Source organism: Mixophyes fleayi, chromosome 2 (genome assembly GCF_038048845.1).
Source record: "Mixophyes fleayi isolate aMixFle1 chromosome 2, aMixFle1.hap1, whole genome shotgun sequence".
NCBI classification, from domain to species: Eukaryota; Metazoa; Chordata; class Amphibia; order Anura; family Limnodynastidae; genus Mixophyes; species Mixophyes fleayi.
This window is the reverse complement of record NC_134403.1, coordinates 59,317,139-59,338,086: the sequence shown is the minus strand read 5'-3', so window position 1 is coordinate 59,338,086 and position 20,948 is coordinate 59,317,139. Positions and strand designations below refer to the sequence as shown.

Genomic DNA, 20,948 nt, shown 5'->3' with positions numbered 1-20,948 from the left:
TATTATCATTAGGGATTTTAACATCCATACCGACTCTCCTATTACTACTGCTGTCTCTAAATTCCTCACTTTCACTTCCTCCCATGGCCTCTTCCAATGGACAACTTCCGCCACCCACCATAATGGTCACTCCCTGTCCCCTCCAAGTTCCTCTGCTCCCTTGCTTCCAATGCCTGTTGTCACCTTGCTCACCTCTTTAACCTCTGTCTCTCCATTGGTTCCTTCCCCTTGTCCTCCAAGTATGCTCTCATCTTTCCTATTCTCAAGAGCCCTTCCCTTGACTCATGCTTTCTATTCAATTATCGCCCCATATCTCTGCTTGCCTTTGCATCTAAAATACTTGAACGACTTGTCTTCAATCGTGTGACCAACTTTCTCTCTTCCCACTCTCCTTTTGACCCTCTAGTCTGGCTTCCGTCCCCTTCAGTCAATTGAAACTGTCCTCACTAAAGTAACAAATGACTTACTCTCAGCTAAGTCCAAAGGTCACTTCTCCCTTCTTGCACTCCTCGACCTCTCTGCTACTTTTGACACTGTCAATCATTCTCTTCTCCTCACCACCCTTCACTCCCTAGATCTTTGCGAAACAGCTCTCTCATGATTTGCCTCCTACCTCTCTGGCAAATCTGCTTCTGACTCTTCCTCCCCCCTCTTCCACTTTATATTGGAGTCCCACAAGGCTCTGTCCTTGGCCCTCTGCTCTTCTCTCTCTACACCACCTCTCTTGGTGAACTCATTCAATCATTTCACCTCCAATACCACCTCTATGCTGATGACACGTAAATCTATCTCTCTTCCCCTGACCTCTCTCCCGCTGTCCTATCCCAGGTATCTAGCTGTCTCTTTGCTGTAACTACCTGGATGTCACAGCGCTTCCTGAAACTCAACATCTCCAAATCTGAGCTCATCATCTTTCCTCCTGCCAATCTTGCTATCCCTCCCAATATCTCCCTCTTGATTGACATCATCACTCTTTCTCCTGTCACCCAAGCCCGCTGCCTTGGAGTCACCCTTGATTCAACCCTCAGCTTTACCCCTTATCCAGTCCCTCATCAAATCCTGACACTTCTGCCTCTGTAACATTATGAAAATCCATCCCTTCCTCTCTTAGGAAGCAACCAAAAGCCTGGTCCATTCACTCATCATTTCTCGTCTCAACTATTGCAACCTCCTTCTCACTGGTCTCCCTCGCACTTCTGACCTTCAATCCATAAAGAATGCTGCAGCTAGACTCATCTTCCACTCCCACCGCACCTCTTCCGCTTTTCCTCTGCGTAACTCCCTTCATTGGCTCCCTCTCTGTTTCAGAATTCAGTTCAATCTCCTTACCCTCACTTACAAAGCCCTTACCAACACTTTTCTCCCTTATATCTCTGACCTTGTCTCGAGGTACATACCTACCCAGCCACTCCGTTCCGCCTCTGAACTCTGCCTCAGTTCACCTCTCATTACCTCTTCCCATGCTCGCCTCCAAGACTTCTGTTGTGCTGTCCCTAATCTCTGGAACTCCCTACCCTGTGTCACTCGACTCTCCAACCTTCAGTACTTCAAACGCTCACTCAAAATTAACATTTTCAAGCTCTCATATCCTACCACCTCCTAACCATTCTATCCATCACCTCCTCCTTCTCGTCTGCCATCTCCATTTTTCTGCCAGTTGGTCCTACTGCCTCATCACCCCTCCTTTTAGAATGTACGCCCTCGCGGCAGGGTCCTCTCTACCTATTGTCCCACGTCTGTCTACTGTCCCTCGTACGTCCTGTCATGTCTTTTGCTGCACTCTGTGTAAGTCCTCATAGCATTACTCACACTCATCTGTGCTGCTTACATGTATTACCTCACCTTGCTTCTGTATCCAGCACTACGGAATATGTGGTGACTTATAAATAAATAATAATGTGCAAAAGAGTTGCATTGTGTAAATAAAAGTACTGCTGACAGTTATTGAAAAAGAAAATAAATGTAAAAAAGTTTTTGTGAATGTCAAACATTTCACAATTTCTAGTACTTTTGCAGCTTTTTTCCTTTATAGCAAGAAGTGAAATTGTGTTATTCAAAGACAATGTCACAATAAATATAAATACTTGATACCTTTTATTAATAATATTTACATACTACTGTAGTGTTAATTCTAACATTTAAATATATTGAAATGCATAAAAAACAGTCTGACCATAAGTAATTGTATTATAAAACTTCTTCACATTGGCTCATGGTGCATATTATGTGGGAGGGATATAGAACATATTCCAAAGTTGTCTTCATTATAGCTGAGCCTCTGTCACCTTTTTCAGCTCAGACACCCAGTCTGGATCCATATCCTCTTCCTCAAAGTCCCTGCAGATAGGAGAGGAAAATAGGTTCTTTTGAACACAGAGCCCTGGCACATAGTAATTGTGATGTCAATTCTAAAATAAATAGAAGATTATAGCTATGGACTGCGCTTTATACATGTAGGCTTTCATTAATAATTGTTATGAATTTCTCAGGGTATAAAGTTACTGGGTCTGGATCCAGTGTCCTTTATCGATTCTACTGTTCCAATAAATAGACTTATCTGTCCACCCAAACACCGTGATAGTCATTTATTCTTTTGTGACAATGTCAAAGTCTACTTGGCCAAACATCATGATTGGGCTGGTTGCTCCTAAAACAATCACTGTAGAGACTGACCAGATATCATTACCTCAAGATCTTGTGTTTGAAATTAATATGTAACTTACGTGTCTTCATCATCAGATCTTGTCTCAAATCTCTCTGGATCTATGTCAATTTCAACTTCTCTGCTGTCTGTAGCATCTGGGGCTTGACTGCTATTGAATAGTGGCCCTCTCAGACAATCTTCAGAAGTTTCTATTGTACATAAATAGAAGAAAATTGGCTTAGTAATAAAAGTAACATAGATAACTTCCAGGTCATTGTTAAAGCTGGCCACACAATGAGATAATATCGGTAATATATTATTATTATCTTTGACTTATAAGGCGCCACAAAGGTTCCGCAGCGCCGTACATTACATATACAAAAAACAGAGAACCGAGACACAACATGATACAAATATATATGCAAACACAGGTGACAGGGTAAAGCAAATCAGATTATTTCTGGGACAGATAGTGAAAGGGATAGTAGAAATCAGCGAGAAGGCCGAAGCTTAAGAAAACAGGGAAAACAGGGCTAGGGAAGCAGGCCAAGAGGTACAGAGGGTGATGGAATAGTAGAAAGAGCACACAAGGAAAGAGGGCCCTGCTCCTGAGAGCTTACATCCTAAAGGGATGGGGGAGACACAAATAGGGTGGTACTAACTGGGGGAGAGAGCCGGGACAAGGGAGTTAGGAGGAGGACTGATAGACTTGAATAAAGAAATGAGTCTTAAGGGCATGCTTGAAGCCTTTGAGAGTAGATGCTTTTTGGGCTTTCGTGAGGAAGATGGTGTAGTGGATTTCAACATTCTCTCTAAAGATTAGGAAACCTTTACCAGTCCCTGCAAGTCGCTAGACCTCTTACCCAAGCCGTTTCCCATCCAAAAACACCAGACTCCATTAAGAGCCTAAGGGAACCTGGGAAAGACCACCCCTCATTTGGGAACGGACTTGCTGAGTAATCACAACCATACAGTTGGCTAGAGAGAGAGACCTAGATCAGGTTGGCTCCCCCTCGTCAGACCCAGAGCCACCAGGTGCACATGCCAATAGATCCTCAGACTGGCAGGCTGCACACAAAGCATCTGTGCCCGGCTTTTCAGAAGGCATTTTAGGGTTAAATCCTTGATCATAGAAATGACCCCAGCTTTAGTCCTCGAGGATCTCCCCTTATCTGACATGATAGACAATGATAGAAGAAAAAAATATAATAAAAGACAGAAGCAGCACACAATCAGGAAAAAGAAAGTGAGCCTGAGCCTGCAGCCCTAGAACCCAATCAATCTGAGGGACTAACCACTCAGAAAACCAAACACACTACCTGGTACCTTACAGATGGAAGGACAGAGGATTGCTAGAGCTCCAAGATGGCTGGAATTCTGGTGTCTGCACATGTGGAGTGAGAGACCACCAGGGAAGAAGCGCAGGAAGCGTGAAAAAGCACCTCCTCCCCCCCAGTGCCCAGAACTGGATTGATAGCTGTCCTGAAGGACAGCCCCCTCCCCCAATCCAGTGTCTAGCAGGGGCTTACATTGTAATCTGCACCTGAGCCTGACCCGAGAAATCTAATGGCTGCCCCTACAAACAGAGGCAGCCATCCCTGGGGCATACCACTCTACGAGGACATGTTATTGAGTCATAAAGTGCCTACATGGCTACATCCCTATACTATACCTCAATGTACCCGATGTCCCAGAATAGATGCCCGAGAAAGATACATTTGGAGAAGACAGGTGAAGCACTTGAAGATCATATCAACTAGTAACCATAGGGGTGAGTCTATTATGCTTTGTGGCAGCCACTGGTGCAGGAAATATTTTCCCAGAGGAAATACTGATTCAACTAAATATCAACATATCCAAGAAGCCAATGTCCCAGAGTCAATGAAGAAAATGAAAACAGGTTGGTTACTTAAGCAAGACCATCCAAAACTTACCTCTAAATCAACCATGAAATCCTTACACGGGAAAATATTAAAGTTTTGGCCTTCACAGTCTTCAGACTTAAGTACTACTGAAATTCTGTGGGGAGATCTCAAACATGTAGTGCATGCAAAGGAGACCTAAGAATACCTAAGAAAAGTGCGGATAATTCCTAAAGCAAGAACAGGCTACAAGGAACGTTTGAAAGCTGTGATTTCGCAATCCACATTCACTGTTTAATCTTTTTTCAACCTTTTAAATTTCGCAATAAATAGTATTTGTACATAGAAATGTGCTAAAATATGCCCGCTGTAAGGTTGTACGCTGCAGAGGCTGTGTTAACTTCTTTTCACCTAAAGTTGAACATGCAATTTGACCAGGGGTGCCCAAACGTTTGCAGGATCTTTCAAAAAGCCAAAGAATATGTATATCCACTCTCATCAATACCAAAGAATATGATTGATATATATGCACTAACTTGCTACAGGATCTAAATATTAATTTTAGCATATGTTTAGCCATATGTCCAAAACCTCCTTTGTAACTGAATGTCAGGGGGTGGGTATCCCCTACATGCACACATAAAATTTGTTGCACACTCTCCATATGCAAAAATCTATGTATAAATAGCATTTTGAGGTGCAGTCTCCATATGCTGTTGGTAGAATTCTCTCAAATGGAAGTGCAAACAAAATGCAATATACTCTGCAGTAGCACACAGTATACATACTTACTCGATCTATAGATGGTGTAAGTTTTAAATGCTGAGGTGAGATCCGCATTGTTTAGGATGTTAAGCAGCGTTTCTGGTGCCTCCTTATTCCACTTCTTCCTTTGGTCTTCCAGGCCATACTTTTTGACAAGTCCGCCTATACACAGGATCAGAGCACAGAACACAGAAGGGGTGAGACAGGAGTGTGTAACAGTGGAGTCTGTCAGTTGCATTCTGGATACAGTCTATATAGGTAAATGCTGGTTTACTGGAGCAGACATAAGCTGAGTACAGAAAGTGTCTGCAGATGTTAGCACAGAATCCATAGCATAAAATGATATAAAGTAACAAGGGATTTGTACCACAGCATTTTGAACCTACAATGGGAAGATAAGTCCGGTTATTTTAAAACATTTTTAAAAAAGTTTATTATTAAAAATGAGATATATAGCCCATGACTTTCAGCACCTATAATTTACAACTTGTACGTAATGATCCATGTGGCCTGTATTATATCTCAATATTTAGTCATAAAACCGCTTAAAGTAATAGTTTGATACAGTGAATGCATATTACATTCCTGCAGAAGCAGTGGACAGTTTGCACCTGAAAATTCCGAACCGAAATGTTATTTTGTATGTTAGAATATTGTACAGTTTATAAGTATAACAACCCTTCACAGCTCAAAGCACGCAACTGTTTAATAAAGGGACAGAAACACACAAATATATATGCCAGTATATAACTAGTTTACCATTTACATAGCACATTCTGAGGCAACATTAAAAAGTCTTCCAAGTTGATATTAAAGTTAACATTTATATTATTCCATCATTATTATTACATAAAAGACACATCAGCCATCCCTGTGATGTTCCTGCACTCACCTTCACTTCTGTCTGCTCCCAGGCTTAATGTGAGGATAGAAGCATTTTCTAAAACATTTAAGACTGTGCCTGTAGGTTCCTTCTCCCACTGTCGCCTTCCAGGTACTGTAGAGCTGGACCGATGCGCTGTGTAAGGACAAACATATCATTTAAAATCATAAACTATATAACTAGGTTTAATATATCAACATCACCATTTATTTATATAGCGCCACTGATTCCGCAGCGCTGTACAGAGAACTCATTCACATCAGTCCCTGCCCCATTGGAGCTTACAGTCTAAAATCCCTAACATACACACACACTGAGAGAGACTAGGGTCAATTTTGATAGCAGCCAATTAACCGACTAGTATGTTTTTGGAGTGTGGGAGGAAACCAGAGCACCCGGAGGAAACCCACGCAAACATAGGGAGAACATACAAACTCCACACAGATAAGGCCATGACCCCAGCGCTGTGAGGCAGAAGTGCTAAATACTTAGCCACCGTGCTGCCTGTATATTATATTATAATGATATATATTATAGTTCAAAGTTCAGGAAAAATCCTTCTGATCAGAATCAACTTTGTATAGATATAGAAATATGCAGAGTGTCTGTGTCTGCATGGCAGTGTTCTGTGTGGCCAGTGCTCTTGTCTGTATTGTTCGGACCACTTCTAAATAAATACTTACAAAAAAAAAAAGAAAACTGTGTCCAGGCACTGGGCAGAACGAACGTCAGGCCAATCACCCAATAGCTAACTTTGAAGCACCATCTTTACACAACAGAACATCGCCACCTAGTGTTTGCCTAGCATTTATCAAACATGCCTTTGAAAGAGAAGTATCTATGTTTACTCAACAAGATTTTATTCTGATATTACTGATTTTTAGTAGAAGGCATTTTTAACATACACGAGGGAATATGGAAATGTAGATTACATTATATTACATATATTTCAATATATGTACAGTCATGGCCAAAAGTTTTGAGAATGACACAAATATTATTTTTCACAAAGTTGGCTGCCTCCGTTTTTATGGTGGCAATTTGCATATACTCCAGAATGTCATGAAGAGTGATCAGATGAATTGCAATTAATTTCATAGTCCCTCTTTGCCATGACAATGAACTTTATCCCAAAAACAACAATTCCACTGCATTGCAGCCCTGCCACGAAAGGACCAGCTGACATCAGGTCAGTGATTCTCTCATTAACACAAGTGAGAGTGTTGACGAGGACAAGGCTGGAGATCACTCTGTCATGCTGATTGAGTTAGAATAACAGCCTGAAAGCTTTAAAAGGAGGTGGTTATTAAAATCATTGTCCTTTGTTAACAAGGGTTGGTTACCTGCAAGGAAACATGTGGAGTCATCTTTGCTTTGCACAAAAAGGGCTTCACAGTCAAGGATATTGCTTCTAGTAAAATTGCACCTAAATCAACCATTTATGGGATCATCAAGAACTGCAAGGAGAGAGGTTCAATAGTTGTGAAAAAGGCTTCACGTCCAGGACTGTCTCCTAAAGTTGATTCAGCTGCGGGATCGAGGCACCACTAGTGCAGAGCTTGCTCAGGAGTGGCAGCAGGCAGGTGTGAGTGCATCTGCACGCACAGTGAGGCAAGGACTTTTGGAGGATGGCCTGGTGTCAAGAACGCCAGCAAAGAAGCCACTTATCTCCAGGAAAAACATCAGGGACAGACTGATATTCTGCAAAAGGTACAGGGATTGGACTGCTGAGGACTGTGGTAAAGTCATTTTCTCTGATGAATCCCCTTTCAGATTGTTTGGGGCATCTAGAAAAACGCTTGTCTGGAGAAGGAAAGGTGAGCGCTACCATCAGTCCTGTGTCATGCCAACAGTAAAGTAACCTGAGACCATTCATGTGTGAGGTTGCTTCTCAGCCAAGGGAGTGGGCTCACTCGCAATTTTGCCTAAGAACACAGCCATGAATAAAGAATGGTACCAAAACATCCTCCAAGAGCAACTTCTTCCAACCATCCAAGAACAGATTGGTGACAAACAATGCCTTTTCCAGCATGATGGAGCACCTTGTCATAAGGCAAAAGTGATAACTAAGTGGCTCAGGGATCAAAACATCAAAATTTTGGGTCCATGGCCAGGAAACTCCCCAGACCTTAATCCCATTGAAAACTTGCGGTCAAACCTCAAGAGGTCGGTGACAAACAAAAGTCCCACAAATTCTGACAAACTCCAAGCATTGGTTAGGCAAGAATGGTCGGCCATCAGTCAGTATGTGGCCCAGAAGTTGATTGATAGCATGCCAGGGCGAATTGCAGAGGTCTTCAAAAAGAAGGGTCAACACTGCAAATACTGACTATTTGCATAAACTTAATGAAATTGTCAATAAAAACCATTGACATTTATGAAATGCTTGTACTTTTACTTCAGTATACCATAGCAACATCTGTCAAAAAGGTCTAAAAACACTGAAGCAGCAAACTTTGTGAAAACCAATACTTGTGTCATTCTCAAAACTTTTGTTCATGACAGTAGTACTAGAACACACTTCAAGAACAAAGATCCATGTCTCATATTTATACCATCAGTAGAAGCTTTTTGCTGTTCATTTAAAGGCTGAATGATAGGTGCAGATTCATCATCTAGGAGTTTTTCGGATGGGTCATCATTAAGCTATTAAAAGAAAAGATACAATGTCAATTCAACTGTATGTGTAAGTTAAAAAGAATCCATACCAATGTACATAACCACTGCAATACCAAAAACAGGATCAGCCCATAGACAAGGATAAGAAACACTAAGAAATATTAAATTATAGAAGAATTCATTGGACATTGGCAAATAGTCACTGTAGGGCAGGGGTGGGCAAACCTGTCCTCAAGGGCCATATCCAGTTCATGTTTTTAGGATTTCTTTAATCATGTACAGCTGAGTTAATCTATTTGGCTGGGTCAGTAATTATCCCACCTGTTTCTACAGACAGAAATCCTAAAAACATGAACTGGATATGGCCCTTGAGGACAGGTTTGCCCACCCCTGCTGTAGGGCCTGTAAGTCATTTGTATCATTTATCCAGATAATGTCTGATCTGATATATTTGCCTAATACCGTCACTCTTTTTTTGTTCATATGATCTTTTATGCTGTATCTTGAATAACAAGTGTAGATCCCCAGAATGGCCTGCAGCAACATTTTCCCAGAAGCCTTTTCAAACTCTGTAATTATTCCAAGCTGACAAACGAAGGAATAATCTGCTGTATGTCATCAGACAGCAGAGAGTCCAGCCCAGCTCGCAGGAATGGAGATGCTGTGTTGAAATGACAAGCGTCACATTATGAGATTTAAAGAGTTTCCCATTTTCCAGGTCATTTTGGGGATACACAATATTAAACTACTGATGCATTTTCCCCATCTCTCTGCTACATGCTGGTAGCACTAATTAGCATGAGGAACCTACTTAACAAATACAATATACCTTTCACACCTCGATACAGAAAGGAAAAACAATTATGCTCTGCGGAGTAGTGTTACCTGTGCGGGCACACATGATTTCACCACTTTGAGAAGCGATCTTTTGTTGAGTATAGTGTTGGTTGAAGGTCGCTGCCGGGGGTTTTTGCGGAACATCTGTTTAATGAGACTGCGCAGCTCGTAGGAATATTGAGGAGGAAGCGGACTGTATGATCCCTGGCAGATCTTCAGGATTAAATTTTTCCAGCTACCTGCCTGGAACTTGAAAGAGAAAGACAAATAGTATAATTCATTGTATAGTCTACAGTAGCCTTGAGTTATCGAGGGCTCTCCAGAACTACTAGTCTCAGAATGCCTCGTCAGCCTTTAGTAGTTGCTCCACAACCATTGAAGAGCACAAGTTCCCTACCTGTGCTCTACATTACAGTATATATATATATATATATATATATATATATATATATATATATATATACAGTATATATACTGCAGACTTGTGTAGTTCATGAAAAATATAATACACTTTACATAATACAGAACAGGCTGAAACATACACAAAAGAAACGTTCGCATTTGTTTAATAAGAAGACAATAGAAAGTAATAATAAGCCAAGATATCTGAACTGTTAAATCATTATCTAATTGAAGCAGTTATTTAATCAAATAGTCTATTCAGATGGGCAAATCTAGTCAACCTATTAGTCTTTTCACTATTCCTAAATATGCTTCTTATTTTGTTCAAGGGAAAGTACAAAGCAAATATTTATTAATCAGATTATTGGGGAGAATTACGAAGCACTGTGCACTGACGCCTGGGGAACAGTGCTCACAATGTAGCCCTCTACTAAATGACAATATTGATATTACTTAATGTTATTTAATATTATATTATTTCTCCTTTTCCTCCTCGTGTCTCCCTTCCCCTCACATAAGCATAAATATACATTTCTGTGCTTGCCGCCAAATCCATTCCAAAGACACAGTGTCACTCACAAAGAATTCCCCTCTCTCCCCCACAAAATATATTTTAATTTACTTCATCACAAATTTATTATGGTCCCCAGTCCCACCCCTGCATTACCCCCCATGGAGAGTCAGATGACCCAACAAACAATAAGGAGGAGTTGAATGATAAAAATTCTTTATCCTTATCCTTTTTGGATTCTTTCATTTTATGGCAGATACTGCAGAAATTAATTCCCTGCCGCCCCCTGGCCACTAGCCTCACTCGGTCAGGAATCATACTAAAGAGATCCTCCCCTGCAACCCACTTCCCCATCATGCTCCAGTGGAACTGCAACTCACAGCATGCCAGGCAACAGGCTGCATAATCATCATCATCATCATTTTATTTTATATAGCGCCACTAATTCTGCAACGCTGTCCAGAGAATTCACTCACATCAGCCCCTGCCCCATTGGAGCTTACAGTCTAAATTCCCTAATATAGACACACACACACACACACAGAGAGGGAGACAGACAGACAGACAGAGACTAGGGTCAATTTTTGATAGCAGCCAATTAACCTTCCAGTATGTTTTTGGAGTGTGGGAGGAAACCGGAGCACCAGGAGGAAACCCACGCAAACACAGGGAGAACATACAAACTTCACACAGATAAGGCCATGGTCGGGAATCGAACCCAGTGCTGAGGCAGAAGCGCTAACCACTAGGCCACTGTGCTGCCCAGACTAATACTAGTCTGCTTAATCTGACTACACTAAGTTGCTCTGCCATCAAGTGTTATAAAAATGCTCTACTTAACTCTACTCCCAGACAACTCCCTCTGTTGATCTTGCCGTGCTGGGGGGTGATTGCAGTCAGATACCAGTGCCTATGTCTGTTCTGTAAGCTTGCTGTGAGTCACTCAGCCTCTCTCATGTAGGGCTGAGTACCAAGAGACTCTCAAAAGAGAGAATGCTTAGCCTTGATTGGAGGAGCTCAGCACGTAATAACAGAAGCATCAGGATGGTGCAGCATATAGCACTGGCAGGGGAAGATTAAGTGAAAACGAGCAGAACAGTGTGAAGCCTGACATATTTCCCAACTACCCATGGATTCGGGACAAAGTCCAGATAGCACTGGTCTTTCCCACTAAAATCAGGACAATTGAGAGACTATGCTGCTCTTTTGGAATACCTGCTGCTGGTGTCTGTAGCTTTGTTACTGCTTTTGCACGGATCCTGGAATGTTGGGGACTTGTTTGGAAAAGGGATAGGTACTAATGATCTCTTTCCCTCCAACCAGCCTCAATTAAATTAATAACATTAAAATGTAATAATGAGGCCTATTTCCCCCAACCAGCCGCAATATCAAATTAATAGCATTAGGCATATTTCTAACCAAACATTACATTAATATCCTCCACATATGATAGACATCCCACATTGCATTAACAGCCCCTGCACTATTAATAACCCTACTAATACTACATTACATTAATATCCCCATTTAATCAAACCAAATAACATTAATGCCCCCACATCATGACATTAATACTCCATCCTCACATAACATTAATATCTCCTCATCAGCTACCACATAAAATTAATACCCACAACCTGGGGCAGGGGCAAGTCACCAGCAAGCACAGTGATGGCAGGCCCCTTAGGCTGGGGCGACCCAGATAGTTCCAGGCTGCCTAGATCTGGGCTCCAGGTTCACCACAGCCCTCCAAGTAGGTTTTGTTTAGTATTTTTAATGAGAAAAAAATAGGTCTGCCCAGTAAAATATAGCGGAGTTCGTAGTAGATTTGGGAGGCCCTCCTTGCCCTTTCCCCTTTCTTCACCTCTCACTACGGGCTGTGCTCATACTATGTAAGGTCCTCTCTTTTTCACTGTCCTTGTTTTTTTTTATACTTTATTTTTTTTTTTGAACTGATTAGGGTAAGTCAGGTGACTGACATGCCCGTCAGGGCACCTAACTGGTGATCAGGCCCTGATCCAGAGCAACCAATAGATATAGCAGCCACCATGGCTGACCACTGTGTGCAGGTTGTCCTATTACAAAATGGCACATTATAGGATTGAGAATAACATTTGGATTATATATTAGCAGGGCTTGTGGTTAAAATGGTTTGTGGTTTTATCTTCTAGCTTCTGAACCGTCAAACAATGGTCCATCCATCATTAAAGTGTAAGTAATACTGTAGACCAACAGTCGTGTTTCAACTACTTGTCAAACATGGATTAATATTGTTAGAGAACTGTACGTCAGTGTACTCACTGGGTGTTTTAAGGCGCATAGTTCATATAACACACATCCCAATGACCAGATATCACTGAAACAGAGAACACAGTTACATTTTAACCAATGTAATAAACATGTACAATGTTAGAACAGTACTGTCAGAATATTCCCAAATATTGCACAATGTTTGCTATTCTTATTCACATTACATCCATTATTTGTCTTCCATTACTCGGAGTCACATACACAGCGTTTGTTAGGAGGGCCTTAAATACAGGAATAACTGGTTCTTTCCTTTTTATGTTCTTACTTTGGAGGGCAGGATGTTATAGCTACTGGGTGTGTACACTAGTGTGGTTAGTGCCTCAGTACAGGAGACTGGGGGCTGTGGCATTATTGCTTGGAAGTGTATCCTCAAGAGCTCTATATTGCTGTGTGTATCCAGAGAAATGTAACGTAATTCTACCCAGATATTTATATATGTACATTATTGGAACATGAGGTTGGGGGTTTAGTCAGACACTCCAGATCCTACACAACACAGAAAAGTGTGTCTACCAAATGGCTTAGTCTGTGTCAGGTCATGGAGGAAGAGTGCACACAAGGGGAGAGATATTATAGTCTAAGGCTGGGCACGCACTACAGGGTTTCAGAGAAATGTTCTGTAGAGTGTACCCAGCGTAAGAGAGTTGTCAGGACACTATCTACAGCATGATAACTAAGGAGCTCTAATCTAATCCGCTGCAAATTCATGCAGAATTGTGAACACACTGGGAAGCTTTGCTAGGATTACATATATTTGGAAAAGAGGAGTATCTATATTTAAATCTGGTTCCGTCACTTACCATTTGTTATTATACGGCAAGTTCTCCCAGATCTCAGGAGGAACATAGTAAGGCGTCCCAACATACGTGCAGGCGTAAGCCAATGGACTAGGAAATAAAAAAACATACTGCTGATATTACTGTATATGCACTTCACTGTAGGGATCAGTAGGTTTATGGTTGCAACACAACAGACTGTATGATTTAAATAAGTTGTGTGTCTCCTTTGTTCAACAAAATATCAATATGGAAGGTAGAAATTATATATTGTTTTCTGGAGAAGGAAATTTCTGCTGGCTAGTATACAGTAACAAAGACAGGAGGCGCCCAGGTACTATAGTTTATCTATCACCTGAATTTGTTGTGCTATTTATCTACCATTAACAAACTTAGATTTTATCAGTGCAAAATACTTTGCTAAAAGAGACCGTAGTAATCAACTACGTGATTTAACTTAATAAATACCTGGTGAGAATACGTGCAGATCCAAAGTCTCCCAACTTTATTATCCGTCTTTCAGTAACAAAAACATTCTGCATTGAAGACAAATAAACAGCTACATCAATACATACATCTGAATGGATCCATGACATGTTTAAGTTTACATAACAGTCCTAGCAAAAAGTGGGATTCTTAAAACTGGGAGTACCAAATATCTGAAATATCAGTGCAGGATGACCTGGCTCTGCCATGGGATGTGTTCACTTGAAGACAAATGCTGAGAGTGGACTAAAATAACATTAATATTTCACATTATAACTAAATCCGGACAGGTATCAAAGGGGGGCTTAATGTTATATAACTCACCTTAGACTTAATGTCTCTGTGCAACACACGTTTATCATGAATATGCTGTACTGCCAGACACATCTGTACAAACCACTGGAGGATCTGGAAGATATAATAATGCAGAAAATCACTGCTCCTTGCATGTAGGTTATATACTCAGAATTTGGTTATGGCATATAATATGTATGATGCATAAAGTGTATAGAAGAACGGGCTCATTACTGACATAGGGGCAGATATATTAAGAATCGTGTCTGGCGGTGGTTTTAAACCATCACATATCGGCGTCGTTTTAGTACTCCAAACCACTGCATTTATTATAGGGCAGTTTGAGGCTGGGATGTTAAACGTCTGGCGATGTGTGGCGGACTAAAAACAGCTAAACCGCCGGCAATTTAATCAGGACCACCATCAAAATTGCCATAAAAATGGCTTTTATACCTGCTTCTGATTGGCGCGATAGCTCAAAGATGCTGTTTGAGCTATCTTGCCATTCAGAACATAAGAGGAGGCACGGGGGGGGGGGGGGGGCAGTCATTATGTATTGATTAAGAGGCAAAATTTATTTATAATTAACTTATGGGGCAAATGTTATTTCTCATTATATTATTATATTAAGCCACACCCCATCCGTTGACGTCACAAGCTCCTCCTCTTCCTTCCCCACAAACAGCCCATTTTGCCCCCATTTCAACAGTGGCAACAGGCCTCTCCCACTCTCACAGCAAGCCCCGCCCCTTCAAGAAAAGCTCCACCTCTCCTGGGTCAAATGTTACCAGTTATCATTACTTATCTGCAACATTCTGGTTAATAACGGGAGACTGTCGGGTCACTCACTGTCTGTTCAGGAAACAGTTTCCCTCTCTGATGTTTAATGGTCTCCAGCAGGTCACCTCCATCACAATATTCCATCACTATGTACAGATGGTCATCCACTGTCAGCAGTCAAACATAGGACAACTTATTTAATTTACAGAAGCATCTAAAGGCAATAAGTAGACATACTGCATCTTTAATACTACATAGTTGGTTTAAGCCATGTGTTGCAGAAATGTTTAACAGTAGTTATTTAACCTTTACCCATCTCCCTTCCATGGTGGACAGCTGGGAGCCCCTCCTATCCCAGGGCATTACTATTATTATTATTATTATTATTATTATTATTATTAATAATAATAATAATAATAATAATCTTTATTTAGGGCACCACATCAGGTCCGCAGCCCGTACAGAGGGAGAACAACAGGACAGTACATGGTATAACAGTACAATACAGTAAACAAATAACACTACAACTCTCATCACAGCTACTGGGGTGCAGGAGGCATATTAAGTGCAGGCTAAAACCTGTGTCCATCAGAGCGGGTCAACTAACAGGTTTGGAGCCACTGAAAGAGGAGTGAAGGAGTGGAGACAATGGGCGCAGTGTAGCTGGTGAGCAAAGGTGGGTAATGAGAACAGGAGGGAAGAGGGCCCTGCTCAGTAGAGCTTACAATCTAAAGGGAAAGGGGCAGACAAACGATTCACACATGGGGGTGAGCCAATGTAAGGGGATCTGAGGGCAAGAAGCAGATGGAGGATGAAAGAGGGTGAGGTATACTACATGGTGAACAATGGCTAAGTGGAGGTCTGTTAGGTTTTTTTAAACAGTTGGTTTTCAATGACCATCTGAAGCTATACAGACTGAGGGATAGACTGACAGAACAAGGGAGATTGTTGGAGTGGTGGGGGCAGCAGGAATCTTGGATAAGGGAGTGAGATGTGATTACCAAAGAGGAGGAAAGGCGATGGTCATTGGCCGACCAGAGAGGGCGCGGGGGGAGTATGTATGGAGATGAGGTTGGAGATTGTAATCTTGTGAGCTGGGCTCTCACACCTCTTTGTCTGTTTTACCCAGTTTGTTTATTACTTTGTTCGTCCCCAATTGTAAAGCGCTACGGAATATGTTGGCGCTATATAAATAAATTCCGATGATGAGATGAGATGTAGGGAGCAGTGGAGTTAGAGAGGGCCTTGTACGTGAGGGTGAAGAGTTTAAAGAGTATTCTGAAGGAGAAACAAGTGTAAGGTTTGGCAGAGAGAGGAGGCAGATGTGGAGCTGCAGAATTAGTATAGATTGAAGAGGAGCATTACATACAAAGTAGAGGGAGAAGACAAGTTCAGCAGTAAATTAAATGTGTTAAAAAGAGAGATGGCTCCTTCTACCGTAGTTTTATGGCAATTAATGAAAAGGTAATTCAAAAAGTTCACATGTCATCATCATCATCACCATTTATTTATATAGCGCCACTGATTCCGCAGCGCTGTACTCACTCACATCAGTACCTGCCCCATTGGAGCTTACAGTCTAAAATTCCTAACATACATACATACAGACAGACAGACAGACTAGGGTAATTTTTTTGTATAGCAGCCAATTAACCTACTAGTATGTTTTTGGAGTGTGGGTGGAAACCGGAGCACTCGGAGGAAACCCACGCAAACACGGGGAGAACATACAAACTCCACACAGATAAGGCCATGGTCGGAAATTGAACTCATGACCCCAGCGCTGCGAGGCAGAAGTGCTAACCACTTAGCCACCATGCTGTCAATTACATAAATCCCTATTTGATCTTTTAAAATATTGATGCAATCAAGTGACGACGTAAGGTCTACTCTAAGAAAACTTTGGCTCCCTGTGTTTGGCATGATTGGCTTATAAAGGCTGCTATGTGGGGTATATTAGACAAATACATACAATTTTATGATTTAGGTGGATAGAAAGTAAGGATATGTGTGAGGGCCTCATTTAGAGTTATTGACGCATTTAGCACCCTGAACTTAGCTGTAAACATTATGTGCAAAAAATACAGACTTGTGTATGTAGAGTCGCCGGTATCTCAAGATACATACACCTTAAAAAACACTTGTATTTCTACGTCAGGTATACTAATATGTATACTTACATCCTACAATAGTGTAGAACTAACATACTCCTCCTAAGAAGCATATCTGGGGATGTGTCTATGTCTTACTAGGTCGCAACTGCAGAGGGTGTGCAACCATTATGTGTACACACTACTACTGTACTCAACTTACACGCCACCATTCTCTCCCAGCATAAAGCGTGGCAGGCGTAAGATATGCTCATATCTATGTACGGACATATTTTGGTGCGCGTGTGCAAGGTGTATATTTACGCCAGACAATTGGATGTATATCCATCTCTAGTGTCTGCAGAGCACACATGTAAGAGGACACAGTTGCCTAACATTTTAGTATGGCATACCTTCAAATGACTCTCTGAATTTCACAATATTTGGATGCTTCATCTTAGCCAGAAGGATTACTTCTTGTCTGGAATCTTGGATTGCACTTGAGGACTGAAAATATAAATTTCAAGTCTATAACAATAAGCTTAAGAAATGGATGTAAATGAGCTGGACAGAGGATTATAAATAATTATGATATGTCGGAACACGTTTAATTACTTTAAAGTGGACCTGTCACCTACACACAATGGGGACTGACATTTTGTAGGGTGAACTAATACATGTATATTCATGACAATTCACCAGGATCCAGTACTTCCTGAATATTAACCAGGCAGTGTCTTAGTGATGCCACTGGCTCCTAGCATATAGACAGGCTACAAAATGGTTCAGCTCACAAAATGGATGCCTCCACTGTGTTTAGGCAACAGGTCCACTTAAAAAAAAACCTTACCTATAATTACTATTCTTCTTCCCTTCTGAACCACTAACAACTCTTTCATGATTCATAGTCAAAAACCAGAATGTTTACTCACATTGTTTATTAAAATGGGCCTCTTATTCTCCTATTTGTATATTTAAACATCTATCAAGGTTTTTCCTAATATATATTAAAGTGAAAATGGGAAACAAATTCTGTAATTATATTTTAATTTCTCACCACGAGCCTAAAGTGGCAGGGTTCATCTTTTTAAACAATAGAAAGCCTGTTGAATTTATCCCCTCCTTTCTTTTACATAAAAGCCCCAGATTTCAGGGAGTGTCTGCCAGCAAATTGGTAGTGGGTAATAAAAAAAAAATGTTTATTCAGGTTAATAAGGTCCAACGATATTGTGTTGAAAGTATATATTCTAATTATTATTTTCATTTATGCTCTGTGAAATATGTAAGCCCTCCAGTGGGGTAATAATGACGTACAAAACTTGGAGGACTGATTAATGTTATCCTAGGAGTTCAAGTTATGCTTATAGTTTGAATATTTTATGACTCTGCACCTAATGATTACCTTGTGGTCACATACCGGCACAACCAAGAAATCCATAAAATTATTATTGTGTGGTATTTTATATTTAATTTAAAAACAAAATCAAAAATGGCTGATTGAATATTCCATAAGTTGTGTTGCATAGGTGAGTGCTTTGTTGCAAACCTCAATTTTAAAATTCATCCGAATTCAGCACCTTACCTTTGGAAGTCTTATTTCCTTCATAACATATTTCTCACCAGTGTTTTGGTGACGCACTAAAAGTGCTCTACCAAACGACCCCTCTCCAATAACGTTCAGCACCTTGTAGTGTTCCATTGTACCTTCGAGAGAAAACAGATATTGTTACTTTTTCATGGCAGATTACTGCAACCTAAGTTGTCCAAGTATTGTTGAACTACAACACTCATCAGCTGCTTGGCCTGGGAGTGATAAAGTTTCTGTAGCTCATATGGAGAGACTACTTCTGTTCTTGAACTGGATCGCTGATCATTATGAACCGGAACATCTAGATGGACAGCCGAACACATTTGAAGTTGCACGCCTACTCTTGTGGAAAGACTGGAGACTGGATGTGCACAAAGGGGTCGGAATACTGTGCAAAAGTGTAAACGTCACATCAAAGATTGACCTCCTACGACTTTAGACCCAAATGTTTTATTAAATAGTATTATTCTGTTTTTATGGCTTAATTAAATAATGGGAGTGAGAGGACAACAGGACTGTTTGTATTGCGTATGGCACGTTTGTTTGTTTATTTAAAGCTTTATATTTTTATATGCAAATAGAATACACAAAATGTGTCATTAAAAGTATAAGAATCCCCCAGGAACCTGGAATCCCCCAGCTCAGAGCTAGTGCACAATTCAAGAGTTTTTGCCAAGTGAAAATGGCTGTATGCCTTTCTGCATAACGATGAATGCACCTAAAAAACGCCATTTCCATTACTTTATCTCATTCAATAATTTCACTCTAAAGAAAATGAAATGTCATGTTTGCTCTGCTCCACAAATCTGTTTCCACTAGTGCACCTATTTCATACACGGAACGCCTTGCTACGCCCAATTCCTCCTATCAAACTTTTGCTCCGCTGCAAACATCGCCGTCTAGTTCTGCAAACTCATGCACTGCGGCGTAAATCATGGAGCAGACCAAGGTGCACCAAACCACCACTACTTCTCTATAAGCTGTTATTTTCTGATTTCAGGCTTAGAAAGACCCCTTACTGTGATTTATAGGGTTGTTATCATGAGTACAGTACTTTTATGTAAGCCAATCGGCATTTTATGTTCAGACCTCTTTTAATACTTTCAGGGGCATATTCAATTAGGTCCAATGATCGCGATTACACACGGTTTTACAAGTCCCGTTGCCGCAACACCGCGGATTTCCGTGCACATCCCATAGAGTTGCGAAGGGAAATCCACAGGGGCACATTCAATTAGGTTTCCAGTCCGCGGGAACGCGCCGGAACTTGCAGCAAAGTTAATTCACGCTACCGCAATAACGTGTATTTTCATTCGCACCCCATAGGGTTGCGTAAGAAAATCTGCATTCTTGTGGTACCGTATTACTGGCAATAATGCACAGGTTCCGCGGTAAGGCGGACCGGAAACCTAATTGAATACCCCCCACAATGTTGAGCTATCGTATTGTCCCTTTACACGTGCAGCCATGCGCAATTGCGATCACCAAACCTCCCTGAATATGCCCCTCAGTGTCTACCATTAAAAACATTATTTTGTCTGTTTTTAGATTGGTATTTAAAGTCATGGTTAGACATGACTAGTGACAGCATTATATCACATACAGTAGAATAATGGCAAATTAAATTCCATACATTTAACATGATAAACTAATACACTAATGTCTCGCCATATATTTCTTAATGAACTGATTAAAGAAAAAATATAACCAGTTCATTTCCTGGCTGTAAACATAAACTAAGCTATATATACTATATGCTGGGCTATTACTGTACTCTGCTAAACTCCTTTATCAATGTATACAAATGCAAGGTGATGTTGCAGGGAATTACCTGTAGAATAAGCAGGACAATTACCAGGTATCAGTGCTGATAGTATCACTGCTGATAATAGATTGGGAGGATGGATCTTACCAGAGATGATCAGAGGCTGTCACCTGCTATTTCCTGGTCTGTGTCATGCTGAGCACGGTGTTGTGCTGTGTTACTACGGAGCACAGACAGCACAGGGCACAGAGCTGGAACAGATGCACCATGCACGGTGCTTCCTGGGTCAGGCTGGGTGTGCTCTCTTCCTGTGAGGACTTCTCCTCCCACTGACTG

At 41.0% G+C, this 20,948-nt stretch overlaps 1 protein-coding gene across 3 annotated transcripts; it reads right to left on the bottom strand.

The window, feature by feature from the left end:
• Positions 1-2,075: 2,075 nt before the first annotated feature.
• LOC142141004 (serine/threonine-protein kinase Nek3-like) lies at positions 2,076-20,948 on the bottom strand. 3 transcript variants are annotated; one of them, XM_075199054.1, is made up of 14 exons: positions 20,760-20,948; positions 18,842-18,963; positions 17,673-17,766; positions 15,239-15,336; positions 14,420-14,503; positions 14,078-14,145; positions 13,634-13,720; positions 12,825-12,879; positions 9,659-9,859; positions 8,710-8,800; positions 6,164-6,289; positions 5,299-5,433; positions 2,724-2,853; positions 2,076-2,337 (listed from the first exon to the last, which is right to left on the bottom strand). In XM_075199054.1, exons 2-14 carry the CDS (start codon positions 18,956-18,958, stop codon positions 2,265-2,267), a joined length of 1,359 nt encoding a protein of 452 aa, XP_075055155.1. In that variant the 5' UTR covers positions 18,959-18,963; positions 20,760-20,948; the 3' UTR covers positions 2,076-2,264. The 3 variants fall into 3 exon arrangements, with proteins under 3 accessions (XP_075055155.1, XP_075055156.1, XP_075055157.1); XM_075199055.1 differs by lacking the exon at positions 20,760-20,948 and adding an exon at positions 20,679-20,755; XM_075199056.1 differs by lacking the exon at positions 20,760-20,948 and having other exon boundaries at positions 18,880-18,964.